The 16801-nt window shown below is 57.4% G+C and overlaps 6 protein-coding genes across 6 annotated transcripts; 4 read left to right on the top strand and 2 right to left on the bottom strand.

Annotated features, from left to right (window-relative positions):
• Positions 1 to 487: 487 nt before the first annotated feature.
• Positions 488 to 896, top strand: B0H64DRAFT_437972 (uncharacterized protein; the record flags this gene model as incomplete). Its single annotated transcript, XM_062806304.1, has 3 exons — positions 488 to 608; positions 688 to 792; positions 859 to 896. 3 exons carry the CDS (start codon positions 488 to 490, stop codon positions 894 to 896), a joined length of 264 nt encoding a protein of 87 aa, XP_062664354.1.
• A 1054-nt stretch (positions 897 to 1950) lies between these two features.
• B0H64DRAFT_421834 (uncharacterized protein) lies at positions 1951 to 3380 on the bottom strand. The gene is made up of 5 exons (XM_062805540.1): positions 3159 to 3380; positions 2863 to 3102; positions 2772 to 2807; positions 2186 to 2682; positions 1951 to 2100 (listed from the first exon to the last, which is right to left on the bottom strand). Exons 1-5 carry the CDS (start codon positions 3171 to 3173, stop codon positions 1965 to 1967), a joined length of 924 nt encoding a protein of 307 aa, XP_062664353.1. The 5' UTR covers positions 3174 to 3380; the 3' UTR covers positions 1951 to 1964.
• A 257-nt stretch (positions 3381 to 3637) lies between these two features.
• On the top strand, positions 3638 to 5107 carry B0H64DRAFT_381975 (complex 1 protein-domain-containing protein). The gene is made up of 2 exons (XM_062802838.1): positions 3638 to 3793; positions 3852 to 5107. Exons 1-2 carry the CDS (start codon positions 3684 to 3686, stop codon positions 3973 to 3975), a joined length of 234 nt encoding a protein of 77 aa, XP_062664352.1. The 5' UTR covers positions 3638 to 3683; the 3' UTR covers positions 3976 to 5107.
• Positions 5108 to 7429: 2322 nt separating this feature from the next.
• B0H64DRAFT_24781 (general substrate transporter) lies at positions 7430 to 9545 on the bottom strand. Its single transcript, XM_062799949.1, has 4 exons — positions 9213 to 9545; positions 9026 to 9151; positions 7848 to 8946; positions 7430 to 7780 (listed from the first exon to the last, which is right to left on the bottom strand). Exons 1-4 carry the CDS (start codon positions 9383 to 9385, stop codon positions 7610 to 7612), a joined length of 1569 nt encoding a protein of 522 aa, XP_062664351.1. The 5' UTR covers positions 9386 to 9545; the 3' UTR covers positions 7430 to 7609.
• A 999-nt stretch (positions 9546 to 10544) lies between these two features.
• Positions 10545 to 11732, top strand: B0H64DRAFT_24863 (uncharacterized protein). Its single transcript, XM_062799961.1, has one exon. The coding sequence runs from the start codon at positions 10751 to 10753 to the stop codon at positions 11591 to 11593; it is 843 nt and encodes a 280-aa protein (XP_062664350.1). The 5' UTR covers positions 10545 to 10750; the 3' UTR covers positions 11594 to 11732.
• A 1257-nt stretch (positions 11733 to 12989) lies between these two features.
• B0H64DRAFT_24704 (DNA mismatch repair protein MSH3) lies at positions 12990 to 16670 on the top strand. The gene is made up of 2 exons (XM_062799933.1): positions 12990 to 13935; positions 13989 to 16670. The coding sequence occupies exons 1-2, from the start codon at positions 13086 to 13088 to the stop codon at positions 16643 to 16645; spliced, it is 3507 nt and encodes a 1168-aa protein (XP_062664349.1). The 5' UTR covers positions 12990 to 13085; the 3' UTR covers positions 16646 to 16670.
• Positions 16671 to 16801: the final 131 nt, after the last annotated feature.

The following is a 16801-nucleotide window of genomic DNA, read 5'->3' as shown; positions in this document are numbered from 1 at the left end:
TGGCACTGCCTGTCAACAGAAACTCAGCCAATCCGAGAATACCACAGGAGCGTGTGTTACACAGACAATATGTGATGAATCCTACCTACAGGCCAACCGTGGCTGTTCTGATGCAAGAGGCGTCGAGTCTCGTAGAATCAAGACAATGATCAACCTGTGGAGCCCTATCCCTGGATTATACTGGTTGTAAACACGCTTCTATCTAGTCCGACACGAGTCCGAAGGCAAGTTGAGACCTCTTTTAGAATTCCGCATGAGAAGACTTCCTGTCGTCAGCTCCGACACTGCAAGCATGGGGGGAGCGAGCAAGAGAAAGCTGTCTGTCCTTGACGGGAGATGGATCTCGAGTTGGCTATAAATACGGGCTTCCTCCTCCCTCCATGGCAATATTCTCCTCAGCATCCAGCAGCCAGCACATCCACTTCTACAACATCAACACTCTGCAACAGACACATCCCTCGCAACATCCATCCATCATACCATCAACATGAAGTTCTTCGCCGTCCTCGCCTCTTCCGTCCTTGCTCTGTCCTCTGGCGCTTACGCCTGGACCCAGGATGCCAACGGAAACTGGGTTGCGAACAACAACTGGTATACCATCAGGAACAGTAAGTACCTCAGCTCAGGCGATGTCTTATGATAGGGGGCCAAGTGAACCCAGTTGGATCTAATTCGACGCCTGTGTAGCTCGTGTGCATGAAGCATGCACCATCATGAACGACGGCGACACGATCCTGGTTAACCAGGGCTGCATCTACTGGACCGACGGTGCTGGTGGCCAGTTCCATGGAAGTAAGTACCCCCCCCTACCGAGCCTCGTGGATGTTCATACAGACCGGTACTGACACATCACTTCAGCATGCCGCTCGTCCGGCGGGACCGTTGCTTGCTCTTAAATGGGGGAGCCACCCACAGATGGAACCCAGCACAGCTCCTAAGACCAGAAACGGGGTCTAAACTAGCGACCTCCTAGTTTAAACACCGGCAGGGAAAGCTCACGCTTGTGGCAAGTTACAACGGTGTTGTCAAACTAGCGACACTTCGGAGGAGGTTTTCTTTGTTTTCAAGTCAGTCGTTACCTAGATAGCACTTATATTGCTGGCCAGCAATCAAATTACTTCTTATCCTCGGGACCGTTCCAAAGAAGCTTCGGTGCAATATGCGACTTCTGCTACCTACACGCCAACACACAATCATAAAACCGATAGGAAAAATAGGTAGTTCGATCCCTTGCCAAACTTGAGATAGGTTAGCTTTGAAAGCTGCTTATCGGGCGAGCACATTCAAACGCTTGTTTTCGAGGTTTGAATGTCGTCAGTTTTCTACAGTAGGGGCTATGGCCCAGGGTAATAAAAATATCTGTGGGATGTCAAATATATCTTACCAGAAGCCCACGTTCACCCACAGACCCGACAGTTGTTCGCAGCAGGAGCCCTTTGCAGCTTTACTGTGAATGAAGACCCACCACTCCGTTAAGGAATTGATGTCTATTGATATTTTCTTAGAAAGTACCTAAATATACACGGAAAAGGGGTTCGGAGGTGGGTGCTCTTCAACCACATCACAAGTTGGCAATACCTAGAGGACTGTAGTAGAGCGAGAAAAGAACGGTATTATAGAGGAGAATGTAAAGTTAAGGTGGTGAAAACGGCAAAAAGCTCACCTGGGGGTTACAGGCTACGAAAAACCTTGTTCGGGTTTTATCTTCGCGAGGGGGGAGTCGAACTTACGGCCTCTTTCGGTTGTCGTTCCAACCGGGCCCCTCCCAATACCGCTGAGCCAGCCGGTGCCGACTTCAATTGGGAGGGTCGGTGACAGTGTGGCATGCGGAACTTGTATATATACCACCATGGACTAGTCACAGGCTGCCGGGAAGGAGCCCGACTTGCAAGTGTTCGGATCGAAGCAGCCGTTTTCAATACAACATGGCATCGTAGATTATTCAAAACTAGCCACCCAACCCATCACAGCTTAGCATCCCTCAGAGGGCTGAACTCGACCTTGTTCGTGCAAGTCCCGACACCCTCGAGCTCGACCTCGACAACATCGCCATCCTTCAACCAGACCTGCGGGTTCCTGCCCATGCCGACGCCCTGCGGACTATAATAAGTAGCAGAGACAGGTCAGCCATTGTCACACTTACACCGCAGCAAACCAAAAGGGTAAAAGAAAAAGAACCACTCACGTCCCCGTAAAAATAACATCCCCCGGCATAAGCGTCGTCCCCCGACTCAAAAACGCCACCGTCCTGGCCACGCCAAACACCATATCGGCGGTCGTGCTCTCCTGCACCACCAGCCCATTCACCCTCGTCCGAATCGCCAGCGCCTGCGGATCCACAATCCCACCACCCGCACCACCACCACTGCCACCACCACCACCACCACTTTTACCAGCAGCAGGGCTCACAATCCCCGGCCCAAACGGCGCCCACCCGTCGAACCCCTTGCCCAGCGACCACTGCCCGCCGCCGAGCTTGAGCTGCCAGTCGCGGTGCGACACGTCGTTGCCGACGGCGTAGCCCAGCACGTGGTCGAGGGCGCGCGCCTCGGGCACGTCGGCGCAGCGCCTGCCGATCACCACCACCATCTCGCACTCGTAGTCCAGCCCGCTGTGCTGCTGCGCGATGGGGTGGATGGGGATCGGGTCCGTGGGGCCGGTGAGGGCGGTCGCCGGTTTGTACTTTTTGGAGGGAGGGGGGTGTTAGTGGGGGTTGCCTTGGGTGGGAGGGGGGGATGGGAGAAAAGGAGGGTGGGGTTGGGGGTGCTTACGAAGATGACGGGGTATTGCGGGATGGGCATGTTGGACTGTTTTTTGGTTAACCCTTTACTCCGTAGCGCTTCGCACCAGTGGTGAGCTCACCTCCTTTGCGTGAGCGGCGTAGTTCAACCCCAGACACCGCACCGTCCGGACATCCTCCGGAGCCAAGGGGGCCAGGAGCGTCCGGATGTCGGCGACCTGGTCGGTAACGTCGTGTTTGCCAAAGATATCCCCGGTGATGATGCGGGCTTGGCGGGCCTTGCTGATGTCGCTGATGCCGCGAGGCAGGATGGCATCTCCGTAGTAGGTACGGCCATCCCGGGCTAGGAAGCGGACGAGGCGCTGGCACCAAAGGTCAGACCATTGTGTTTTAGTATGTAGGACTGATTCGGACTTACAGAGAAGGTGGCCATGGTAAGGAGATATCTAAGGCGTTGAAGTGTTCAGGTGCAGAGTGAGGCTCACGATCTAGGAATAGGAGTAACTCGTTGAGTTGAGACCTGATCAGCCTGAGTAAGCGGATGGCGGAGATATCTTGTTATTTACAGAGTTGTATCCGTGGTTGCTCCCCCCTGTGACTTCACTGGAGAAGCCGTGAATAACTCCGCCTTGGGAGCCTGAATAGAGCCCCCCCGAGCCCCTTCCATTCGTGCAGCTGGCGGAATACTACGAAGAAATAAGGTTTCGGGGTAATTATTCCACCAGCCACCAGCGCTCGCGTTGTCCCTGCATTGCCGAGCTCGGCGCTCCGAGACGGAGGCCCGGCCAGACTCGGGGGTGGACCCCTCCCCGGCCCGGTCCACCCCCTGTCGGCTCGGGTTATGACGTGCCGAGGCTTTGACGCGTGCAATTTTTGGTGTGTTCTTTTGCTGAATAAACTTTTCAACAACCACCCTTCACCGTGCACTCCTATCATCGCCACAATGCGCCTGTCGGGACTCCAAAAAGAGGTACTTTCCCTGTACCGACAATGTGTCCGCGAATGTCGCAAAAAGCCCGAGGCAAGCCGCAAGCATTTTCAGGTCTTTGCGAGGTAGGCAGGGCATGCATCCTTGGCCCCATGAATGATGGCAGTGCTCATAAGACTATAGGAATGAGTTCGAAAAGAACATGGGAATTGATAAACGAGACTTCGGCGCGGTTGAGTTTTTATTGCGAAAAGGCCGCCGACAACTCGAGATCTACTCGTCTCCTGGAGTTAAGGACATCAAATGAGCTCCCGACTGCTCCTTCCAATGCAGGCGCCGCTGTAGGCGGCATTCCGGGAAGGGATAATGGGAGTCAAAATAGCCCATTGCACCTTCTTGCTCCGGAGTACCCTGTTCGCCCATTGGAGACCTTGCCACTCTACGCCTTCCAGCTTCTCTCATCACAACTCCCGGGTTGCCGCGGCTTTTCCGGATCACCTCGGTCATGTCCCGTAAACCATCCCACCGGCGCCGGTTCGACATCCTTTTGAGGGTACTAGTAACACATACGGACACACTCCCGGCCCCGGTGCGTCACCGGACGGGCACCTTGTCATTCCAGATGCAAAGGCTGAGAACGGGCATTCGGGGCATTCGAAGCACGCCAGCGAGGTTCTCGAAACCGCACCCGAGGCAACCCCCTGATTCCGATGCATTTGATGGGGGCAAGAGAGGGGACCGTGGCAACGCAAAATATGCCGCCGATGCTGATGCGGGCTCAACTTGCTGTTGCTGTGCCTAGAGAATCTTTCTCCTGCTCATCGACCGTGCCATCGGGAAAAACCACTAAAGCCCTTGGGCTGGAGTCTGCCGAGACATCGACCCAACTCACGCTCACAATCTCGACGTCAGAGATAGCCCTCAGCGGTGTTTTGTCTGCGCTCAGCGATATGGAAGATATGCGGCAACAGAATGGAGTCTCGAAGAAGAACAACGCGCTGTTACGATGAGGAAGCGGATAGCGGAAGTCGCAAGTCACTACCTGAAATGGCCGAGAGCCATATTAGACGTAGGCTCTGCGCCGTTGACCTTTAAGGGGGCAGCAGAGGCAGGGGTTCAGGGTGTTGGTGGATTCCGTCGAAACGGCATCACTCAAGGACGACTGACACGAACGGCCGCGGGGCCCTCAGGGACTAAGGGCCATATATACGGCCTACCCTTGGGCCAGATGTTGGCGCATTTGAAGGCCTTTGTACCACTGTATGAATTTGTCTCAGGGGTTGAGGTAGTGGTGGCCGAAACAGCATTGAAGAGGGGTCAGGCGATCCAAGTCGACGACGATCGCGGAGGGGATTACCACTTCCAGATGTTACCCGAGTTGGTTATCGCCAGTGTCACTCACACGCTACTCAACTCACACATCGTAATGTATCGGGGACCCTTTACTTTTACTTTTACGGCTTGTGACCTCCGCCATGATATTTTTGCGGTGTTCATCACTTCTACCTGACGCCCATTTCAAGTTTGCTTCCTCATCAGCTCCGTGAGAGTTCCTGTCATCTCGCCTCCCACACCCTCGCTTCGAAGACGCGGGGATGAGCTGAGCGCTTGAGAGGTCTACCCGGCTAATTCCGCCCTCCGAGCAGCCCGTCTCCGGGTCAAATTTCGCCCTCGTTCTTGTTTCTGCCCGCATGCGTTGCCGCTCACATCGCCGAGCACAACAGAGAGGATTGAGCCGCTGTTGGAAGCGAGTGTGAGCATGATACGGAGGCGAGAGAGGAGTGCCTTGCAGGACGGGTTGTGCAATGCTGCTGCCGCTGCTCAGTGTATGGCGCGCGAAAAAGACGCACTTTATTGAAGAATCATGATGGTTCTTCACGGGAAGAGCGCGGAACCGGGACCGATGGACGTGAACTCGGTATTACTGTGGATCATCGCCGCTCCCCTATAGTGGTCTGGTGTGGCCTGGTGTGGTCTGGTGCGATGGTGTTGGGCTGGACGTGGTGACATGTCCACACCCATGCTCCTCATGCAGCCAACGGTTGCGCACCACCACCATGCGAATCGAGACCTTCCAGCCGTCCGGAGGATCTCAGCGGCAACGGAGACCGGGAGAAACATTGGGGCATGACCCAAGGAGAGTTGTGGAGGTTCCTGCCAAGGTGCACGATACGACACACGCACCCGACTATTGGGGAAGCACGTCGCATGTACTCGCATAGTATCTCTTGTCCTGGAATATCCCGATCCAGACCAACAGATAGTTGGCCGTTTTGGACGGATCCAGCCGCGCGTTGCTCGGTGGTGAGTGGCCGGGCCAAGCGGCAGGGCGGATCTGTGGCATTTTGCCGCTGGAAGAAAGGCGTTGTGGTGGAGAGCGACGGAGCACCCATTCCTCTCTTGCGATCATCGCCTGACCACTGTGCCACTGAGCGGGATCTCAAGCGAGGCCGTTTGCCACCCATGTCGTCTCAGCTGAACGTTTGGAAAGACATCCAGACCTTCTGGCCTGGTGGGCCGCAAAGACCCATTCCTTGCCTCTTCTCGTTCGTTTCGTTCGTCGTGGCGCCATCAAGTACCCAGCACGGGAGGCGATACGAGCCAAGCTTCCAAACCATGTCCAACGAGACGCATGTCCATCCAGACTATGGAGGTATACTGTGGTGGGCGGATAGATAGATAACCTTTGGAGACGGGTCCGTGACAAATCTTTTCGGACCGCTTCGACGGATACCACTTCTTGGTAGCCTTGGCGCAGCGAACGGTCCAAGTTCGCCATCAATTTATTCTTGCCCTCTACAAGTAGAAATCCGCCCAACATCCCGCCATCCGGGCCTGGACGGCCTCCCCTCTAACCAGCCGATGCAATCCTGTTTCTCACAAGTTACCCGGGACGGGCTCGGGATGATTGGATGTACATGTACATACATCCTCCTTCGTACAGCTTACATGTCCGCGTAGCGAAATCGTCCAAAACGGGCGTCCGTCCGAATCAGGGGGAGAGGGGCAAGGTCCGCTCTTCGATCTTCACCTCTTCCATCCATCCACCCGTTCAGGAGAACGGCGATCGCGAACCCCCCGACAATCATTAGTCGATCCACGCCGAACAAAACACATGGGGCCCGGGGACGGTGGAGTCTCTCCGCGCGGGTACCCCGATTTGCTGCGCGGTCCCGGCGCAGTCTTGTGGGTTTTTAGCCAAGGTGAAGAAGGGTGATGAAAAGAGGCTTCGCTGAGGCCCGGTCCCGGACCCAGCGCCGCGGACACCACACCTTGGATAAATTCAAAAGCTTGGTCTCTTCTCCGGGTAGCGAACTTTGTACATGGGTACGTACCTTTTCGTGACTTTTGCCGTTCTCGGGATCGATCAACCCACAAGCAGCAAGAGAAACACGCTAGTAAGGGTGAGACGGCCGCTCAGTCTTGGTCACTGTCACAAAGCCGCGCGTTTTAGCGTGTTCCGAGACCGAGAAAGTGGCATCCCAGGGTGTCTCCTTCACAAATTAAGAACAGCCCGCCATGTAACCCGAGAAATTACACACGGCGAGTACCGGACGTCCTCGCCAGCTCCCACCCCCTAATCAATCCCAAGCGATGTCTTAACCAGGGTTACGTAGTCCCAAACTTGCCCGGCGTAATCCCAGACGATCCTGTCGCTGGCCCCGAATTCGGGAGCGGCCAGTAAGCACCATGCAGACACGGCATGACCTTCTCGGGCCATGGTCGTCAGCAGAACACAAGAGACAAGTCACCCAAAACGTGGACAGCAGGGTTGAAGTCAGAAGACGAGTCTTTCGCTTGGGCAACAAGAATATACCTAATAAAAGAGCATATGGGGGAATTTTTAAACACATTGCGCAACTCGCACGCAACCAAGCCAAACAACCAAGCCAACCTGTCGACGGAAAGGATCAACCAACACCGGAGAATAAGCCAACCCTCTAGACGGACTTGTCCTCGCCGATGTGCGTCTCCTTCTCGACCTGGTGGATGTCGACGTGAGCGACGGCGGCCTCGTCGCCATCGATGATCTTGACGAGCTCTTCGAGGGTGGGGCCCTTGGTCTCGATGTACATCTTGAAGACGAATGAGAGTTCGAGGAACAGCCAGCACTGTAGAGGGTGAATGAGTTAGCAAACGATTCCCGAGGCCAATACGTGTTTTGGGAGTAGAGCTTACAGTGTAGATGATGTAGAGCCTCCAGGTGTGGCCCTCGAAGTGGTCGAAAGCGAGAGGGTTGGCGTAGGTGTTGAGGGTGAGGGCGCACTGAACAGTCAAGTTCATGACCATGAGGCCCTTGGCACGGAGCTTGTACGGCAGAATCTCGATGGCATAGCCGACGAGCAGACCGGACCACGCGAGCGAGTAGAAGACGCCGTGGACCCAGATGAAGAAGATCATACCGTAGTTGGAGCCGGGAGCGTCGTGCTCGTCGTAGAGGCCAGAGGTGAGGGTCCAGAAGACGAATGTGCAGAACATGCCGCCCGTGGAAACCAGGAAGATGGGCCGGCGGCCGACCTTGTCGACGAGCAAAGCCATGGTGATAGAAATGATGAGGGCGAGGCACATCTGGCCAGCCGAAAGGCCGAGCTTCTGAGTCGAGTTCGTGATACCGGCACTGTCGTACAGCTTGCTGGAGTAGTTGGAAATGATGGCGTTACCCGACCACTGCGAGAAGATACCCAGAGAGATGAGGACGAAGAAGCGGTAGCGGTTGCCCCTGGTCTTGAAGAAGTCAAGGTAGCTGCTGGTCTTTGAGAACTCGAACTCGAGGCGGATCGTCTCCTTGATTTCGCGGTACTCGAACTGGACGGTGGCGTTGTTCACGTCGCCGTTGGCGTGGTACTTGGCGAGCATCTGGAGGGCCTTCTCGTGCTTGTCCTTGGCCATCAGGTAACGGGGCGACTCGGGCACCCAGAAGATGAAGGCCAATTGGACGACGGAGGGGACGGCCTGGAGCAAGGCCGGAATGCGCCAGGACCAGTCGTTCTGGACGAAGTTGGTGCCGAACGAGATCCAGGCCACGGTCAGGGCACCGACGTTCCAGAGGCAGTTGTAGACGGTTGTGAGACGTCCACGATGCTGGGGGTGGGCAATCTCGGTGAGAAGCATGGGGGAGCAAATCTGAGCAAGCGAGTTGCCGAAACCGAGCAGCACACGACCACCCATGAAGGTACCCAGGTTCTGGCAAGCAGCCTGCAGAACGGCGCCGACAATCATGATGACACACCCGATGGCGATGGGGAGCTTACGGCCAACACGATCGGCCATGATGGGGCTGGAGAAAAGAAAGAGTCAGCTACCTCGTCACAAGATACTGCCCCCCGGAGCCCAGACTCAATCTAGTTACCACTTACACGAGAGGGATGGAAACCAAGCTACCAATCTGGTAGAGGGCACCGATGAGGCCGAGCAAGGAGCCCTGCGGGTCACCGAAGTACAACTTCCAGGTTTCGAAGTTCTGGACGGAACCGAAGAACATGCTGAAGTCCCAGTCAGCGCATTGCAACCCTAGCTGCGCGTCCCGGTGCGGGGCCAACTCACCCATCGTAACCAGTGGTCGCGGACGCAATACACAAGACGAAGGCATAGAAGTAGAGCTTTCGGAGGCCGGGATCCTTGGTCCACTGGACCTTCTCGAACTCGGGCGCCTCCTCCTGGGCGACGGCCAGCGCATCAGCGCCGGGCTTCTTCTTGTTGAACTCGAGGATACCCATCTTGTCGAGCTTGCCGGGTGTGGTGTTTCAATGGCTGTCGGGTGAGGTGTTGGCGATGAAGGTGACCCGTCTCCTTGGACCCGTGACGAGGAGGTAAGAAGGAGGGGACCATCTGATCGGCGGAGGGATGCTAGGTTTATAAAGACATGAGGGCACGAGGAGCAACTCTGGGGTATGGGGAAGGGCCGCCAGACGGACAACCGGACCGTGCAAGCGACTGGGGGAGGCGACCACGGGCGGCTAGGGTGACGAGGGAGGAAGGGGGACTAGACCGACTGCAGCGAAGCTTAACCAATCTCTGCACCTCCGTGAGACACCACGCTACGGGATATCCACTTCTGTAAATAGCTGGGGTCCTCGACATGTATACCATGTATACACAAGTACACTAGTACACACCCATCCATGAGTTGCGAGGCCGGGACGGAGCGGTGCGGCAGCAGATTGACAGCCAGGCTCGTCGTCGAGGATCGTGGCCCCCTCCTCCTCTCGAGGGGGCTCACTGATATTGCGCGACGAGAACCATGCTGATGTGGGACGATGAGACACCGGCGGCATCACCGGTGTCATCGAGGCAGGAATGGACATGGCCAAGAAGCACATCCTTTCATCACTCAGACCTGCTTGTCGGTGCCAGCCGCCACAGCGTTCCAGCGTTCCAGACCTCTCGAAGCTGGCGCATGGGAGGCAGAGGCGAGCCCACAGAAGGAACGTCGTACCTGGCGAACAGGCCCCAGATTCTCTCCAAACTTTTCCCCAACTTTTTGCGTCCCCCGCACCGAAGTCACCCTCGTCACCCCACAGTTCACCCCATCTCGCGGGACTCCCACAGCATTTTCCCTGCCGAGACTTGGCTGGCCTTGGCCACGAGGGACACCCTAGAAGGGGCGATCGGACCGGTTTTGCGTTGGTTTGCTGGTTCGGCAGGACAAGCGAGAGTCCTGAACAAATGAGAGCAGGGCATCCCGCAGCCACTGGAAGCCAACAAATGCGCTGACGGTGGAAGCGGACCGATATGGGCGTTTTGCATGCATTCATCAAAGTGGCGCGCTTGTTTAAACGGTTGAGGCGATAACGACATACCCGATCTCGAGGCCTGGGAGCGGCGGCGGTGAGCATAGCAAGGGACTTCACGACCACGGTGGGGAGCACGGTGGAATGCTCTGCTTGCGCTTGCTTGAGCGCCCAGGGCATGGCACATGAAAGGCATTGGTGCGCGATCCAATTGTCATGGAAGGTTATCCACCGTATGTACGAAGTAGTGGGGTGTCTCTGGGCGCTGACCAGGGGGGAGAGGGAGGTCTCAGGGGGTTGATGCCGTGTGCCGTGGCAAGTAGATGAGGTACCTCGGAGTTGCATGATGGCATGCATATCGATATGAACAGACACACACCAGAGCGCCAAACGGGCATCGCGTTGCTGGGCATGACCCGGCGGCTGGAAACAGGAACAAAAAGGCACACCCACCAGGCGTCCGGAAAGATGGGGGGCGCCTCGGCGATGGGAACGCCAAGCATCGGGGATCGAGGAAATCAGCCAAAAACCAGGGACGGGGATGACCGGTCAGCCGGCGTGCCCAAGCACTCCAAGGACTCGAAGAAGGGCACCAAAAGGACGCCACATGCGCCGTTGAAACGCTCGTCGACCTGTGAACCGACGGGGGAGAAAGCGTGGGCGAAGTGGATGAGCTCGCGGTCGAGAGAAAATGATTGGGTGACAGGAAACGTCCCCGTTAATCCGGGGCTCCCAGTTGCTCGCGGTCGAGTCCTTGGCCCGCTCTCGACTACCAGCCGGCGATGTGTGGGGCCGGTCTCATGCGGGCGACGGCGGGTGACTGGCGGGTTCCCTCGTTCACCAGGCTTCGAGAAGGGGAGCGGGGCCGTTGCGCTAGCCAATCTTGGGGTGTGTTCGGGGGGAAGCGACGACGCTAACCCGAGTCTTGCGGGCTGCCGTTCCCTGCATGCGGCTCCCCTCGTCTGGCCTCTCACAGACGAGGCCGGCGAAGGTCTTTGCTGCGAAGGTTTGCGAACATCGCATTACCCGTCTTGGCGTACATTTAGCCTAAAAATCTCGGCTGTTGAGAGGACAAGGGTGGCTGGCGCGAGCTGGACTCCTGGACCGAGCTCTCAGGCCCAGCTCGAACTCAGCCTGCAGAGTTCTAGGGTGTCCTCGGACATCTCCATGCCTCAAAGGGGATATGTTAGCTGATTCGGAAGGCATCGGGGCCGGGCTGGTGGATCTGGCCAGGCGCGCTCTGCCGAGGCGACACCTGATCTCATGACGCTTCTGTTTTCTTCCTTTTCGCCAAGCTGACGACTGCGGGTCTGGATTTCGGATCCTCCTCATGATCATGCTTGATCTCTGGGCATCGGCTGGCAACCCGGGATAATAGGGCTGCGGCTGAATGTTTTGGGGACAAATCTTGGGTAAGGTGGGAAGATGAGATCGGGCCCAGGCATCGGTGCTTGACAGCCCACAGTTTGACGCATGGAAGAAAAAAACTGGAGTTCGAAGGATGCGGGAAGGAGAGGTCGAGCTGTCAACCGAGAAGGGCAAGTTTGCTGGCATCTGGAAGGTGTGAGTGACTTGCTCTTTCTCAAAACAGTCATGCAGCAAGTGGCCACAGAGGGCAACTCAGTGCAGCGAGCCTGTGAGCATTTTCGATGCTGCAACGACGGAAAGCGCAAACGGGACACTCGGACACTCGGACACTCATTGGCGCTTCTCCCCTCACCGGGCCGCGACTCTGAACAGACGAACGGGAAGACCTCATCACGAAGCGCCAACAGGATTCAACCGTCTCAGCTGCCCAGTTCCCACAGTCGTGACTCTGCTCCGCATCGTCGGGTGACTTTCCACGCGAGTGTGGATGTTGGCCACTCTCTGTTGGCTCTCAAAAGGTCCTGAAGGGCGCTTTTCCATCTCCCCGGATCCGGAAGATGGAGCTCGCCCAGGACGGCGCCAAAGACGACGAAGGCTCTCTGGCGTCTCAACCGGGAAGTTGTGTTGCATTGCACAGGCAGACAACATTGCAAGGATGCCGTTAGCATATGATTGCGGGGCCTCAGGACGGGACGGAGGTCTCGCCAGGTCCTGCGTGTGACTCTGCGAGTGCACTCCAGTGACTCCATACCACGGTAGGGTTGCTTGGTGTAGCCACGATCCCTTCGAGCTCCGCCTCTGGGAATGGAGCGGCATCCTGTCGGAAGAGAAGTCAAAAAACCGTCGACCAGCTGAAAAGCATGTCGCCCTTCAAAAATCCCGAAGGATTGGCCTTCGCGAGATGCGCCCCGAAGAGCCGACAGGGAGCGGTGGTCTCTTTGTCGTGGGCCAATGGAGGCTGGTCAGCAGCATTGATCCATCTCGTTGGGTATCCGTCCCAGAATCCCCAGAATCTCCAGAATCCCCAGAGTCCAGAACTCCAGAGTTGCAACAAAACCCCATGGGAAAGGGGGAGAATTGGTTTCTCAAAAATGGGGACGAACCAGGAACTTGGCGTTGGAGCATGTCACGTGTCCCCGCATGCAACCACTCAATCAGGAGACGCGCTCATGGCGCGTCTCCAAATTTTAGGGGATCCAACAGTGCCAACCCAGCAGCTCAGTAGTGAGTGGGCCGCCACGCCACCACGCCGCCTCGCCGCGTCTGAAGCACTACGCGTGACATCGACAAACCCAACGTCGGAATTTACCACGACGCCATGGCAGGCCCCTCTCGAACTCCTGGGAAGAAACAGGCCTCGCTGACCAGCTTTTTCACCGCCAATGGATTAAGCAAGAAGCAGGCAAGGTCTCCCGGTGGAGGCTCGGCCACAAACAAGAACAAGAACGACGAGGACGAGGAAGAAAACACGGAAAAGACTATCGGGCAGGGGAAGGGGAAGGACAAGTCTTTGTCGATAAATTTGTCCGTCTCGGATTCCACCCGGAAACGGCCTTTGCAAGACAACACTGGCAATGGAAACGGAAGATCGAGTCGCTCAGCAAAGCGTGCAAGGTCGGTTTTGGACGATGACGACTCTGACGAAATCTCCAACGCGCCCGTGAAGGCATCACCAGACCACACTTCCATTGCCGAACCCCCAAGCTCATCGTCTCGGACCGAGCGGTACACTTATAATGTAGACCGCCCCGCCTCGGATTTGTCTGCGCTCAGTGGGGACGAGGACGCGGCGTCGAAGCGGAAGAAGGAGGAGCTGCATAGAAAATTCGTCAAGAAGCTCGGTCACCCCGACAGCCTGCTCTCGCTCAGGAGACGCGAGCTCCTTGGCCAAAGTGAAAACACTGGCGTGGATGGAGAGGGCGAAGAGGAAGGCGGCGACGCTGAGGAGGACGAGACCCCTCCGCCAACAAAAACCAAGAAGAAGGGCGCCAAGACTGGCAAGCTCACCCCCATGGAGGTTCAATTCCTCGATATCAAGAGGAAGCACATGGATACCGTTTTGGTGGTTGAGGTTGGCTACAAGTTTAGGTTCTTTGGCGAGGACGCCCGGATTGCGGCCAAGGAACTCAGCATCGTTTGCATCCCCGGCAAATTCAGATACGATGAGCGTGCGCTGTTCCCACCCTTTGTCTCCCTTGGGTGCATACTAACGGCTGAGAAGACCCATCAGAAGCCCATATCGACCGCTTTGCCTCGGCCAGCATACCCGTTCATCGATTGAGTGTTCATGTCAAACGTCTTGTTGCCGCGGGGCATAAAGTTGGTGTCGTTCGCCAGTTGGAGACGGCAGCGCTGAAAAAAGCCGGCGATAACCGGAATGCACCGTTTGTCCGGAAGCTCACCAATATCTACACCAAGGGGACCTACATCGACGAAACAGGAGAGCTTGACCAGTCCGGAGAAGGCACTGGCGCTTCCGCAGGAGGCTACTTGCTCTGCCTGACCGAGTCGCCGGCAAAGGGTCTGGGGGCGGACGAAAACGTCCATATCGGCGTCATCGCGGTGCAGCCTGCGACAGGCGACATCATCTACGACGATTTTGAAGACGGCTTTATGAGGCGTGAGATTGAGACGCGTCTGCTACATATCTCCCCGTGCGAGCTTCTTGTGGTGGGTGAGCTTTCTAAAGCCACCGACAAGCTAGTCCAGCATCTCGCCGGCAGTAGCACCAACGTCTTTGGGGACAGGAGCCGTGTGGAGAGGGTGCCAAAGAGCAAGACGATGGCTGCCGAAGCTTGTTCGCACGTCACTCAGTTCTATGCTGGCAAGGCCAAAGGCGACGACGAACGCTCGTCAACCCTCCTCGACAAGGTTTTGAAACTGCCGGAGTCTGTGACGATATGCCTGTCGGCCATGATCACCCATCTGACCGAGTACGGCTTGGAACACATCTTCGACCTGACCAAGTACTTTCAATCGTTCAGCACGCGACAGCATATGTTGATCAACGGTACCACGTTGGAGAGCCTGGAGATCTACAGGAACGCAACAGACCAGTCCGAAAAGGGAAGCCTGCTGTGGGCGTTGGACAAGACACGGACTCGCCCCGGCCGGAGACTGCTGAGGAAATGGATCGGCCGCCCGTTGCTAGATCAAGGACGGCTGGAGGAGCGAGTCGCCGCCGTCGAGGAGCTGCTCGAACACCAATCCACCATCAAGGTCGATAAGCTAGGCGGCTTGCTCAACTCGATCAAGGCCGATCTCGAACGGAGCCTGATCCGCATCTACTACGGGAAATGCACCCGCCCGGAACTCCTCTCGACCCTACAAATCCTCCAACGGATCTCTATCGAATTCTCTAGGGTGAAGACGCCGGAGGATACGGGCTTCAGCTCACCCCTGATCGTCGAAGCAATTTGCTCTCTGCCGGGAATAGGGACAATCGTTAGCGCATACCTCGACAAGATCAACCCCGAAGCCGCGAGGAAAGATGACAAATATACCTTCTTCCGCGATGATGAGGAGACTGATGATATCACCAACCACAAGCTGGGTATCGCTGCCGTCGAATCGGATTTGGATGTCCACCGCAAGGACGCCGCCGCGAAGTTATCCAAGAAGACCCCCGTTACCTATGTCACCGTGTCCGGCATTGAGTACCTGATCGAGGTCCCCAACACGGACCTGAAACACGTACCCGCCTCGTGGGCCAAGATCAGTGGCACCAAAAAGCTATCCCGCTTCCATACCCCCGAAGTAATGCGCCTGATGAACGAGCGGGACCAGCACAAGGAAGCCCTCGCCGCGGCCTGCGACACCGCCTTCACAGACCTCCTCAAGTCCATCGCCGCCGAGTACCAGCCCCTCCGCGATGCCGTCGCCTCGCTAGCCACCCTCGACTGCCTCCTCTCCCTCGCCCAAGTCGCCGCCCTCCCGGGCTATTCCAAACCAACTTTCCTGCCCACTCCGACCCCGCCCACCATCTCCATCACGTCCGGCCGTCACCCCATCGCCGAACACACCCTCCCCGACGGCTACATCCCCTTCACCACCTCCCTGGCCTCCCCCTCGCCGCTCGCCCAGCTCATCACGGGGCCCAACATGGGCGGCAAATCCAGCTACGTCCGCGCCGTCGCGCTGCTCGTGCTCCTAGCACAAATCGGATCGTACGTGCCGGCCGAGGCCATGTCCCTGACCCTCACGGACGCCATCTACACGCGGATGGGGGCGCGCGACAACCTGTTCGCGGGCGAGAGCACCTTCATGGTGGAGGTGTCGGAGACGGCGGCGATTTTACGCGGCGCAACGGCACGATCGCTCGTCGTGCTGGACGAGCTGGGCCGCGGCACGTCGACGCACGACGGCGCCGCCATCGCCCACGCCGTCCTCGCCCACGTCGCCCGCGAGACCCGCTGCCTGACCCTCTTCATCACCCACTACCAGAGCCTCGCCCGCGTCGCCGAGGGGCTGGGGGGCGCCGTCCGCTGCGTCCACATGCGCTTCGAGGCCGCCAGCCCCGGCGAGAACGACCGCCTCCTGCCCCCCCGCGGGGACGGCGATGCCGATGGCGATGGAAACGAGGATGCGGACGGAGAAGAGGGGGTCGGTGACGAGGAGATCACGTTCCTGTACGAAGTCGCCGACGGGGTGGCACACCGGTCGTACGGGCTCAACGTGGCGCGGCTGGCGCGGATCCCGCGGCGGGTGCTGGACGTGGCGGCGCGCAAGTCGCGCGAGATGGAGGAGGGCGTCAAGGCGCGGCGGCTCCGGGGAGCGGTGCGCCTGCTGGAGGATGTTGTTGCCGGTGGTGGCGGCGGAGGTGGTGGTGATGGGGAGGACCAGCTGGAGCATCTGGTGTCGAGTATTGAGCAGCTGTAGGCAGGGAGTTACTTTCGACAGAGTTGTAGGGGGTTGGCAGACAATTTTAGCTACCTACCTAGTCGTTTGTCTGTACGGGATCTGTATGTGTGTTTGTTACCATTGCTCGGTCTAGCCGAATACATGGCGAGTAGTAATATTATGACATGACCCGGC

The sequence above is a fragment of the Chaetomium fimeti genome (assembly GCF_033439085.1).
Source record: "Chaetomium fimeti strain CBS 168.71 chromosome Unknown B0H64scaffold_1, whole genome shotgun sequence".
Taxonomy (NCBI): Eukaryota; Fungi; Ascomycota; class Sordariomycetes; order Sordariales; family Chaetomiaceae; genus Chaetomium; species Chaetomium fimeti.
Note: the sequence above shows the minus strand (reverse complement) of the source record. Positions and strands in the feature narration are given on the sequence as shown.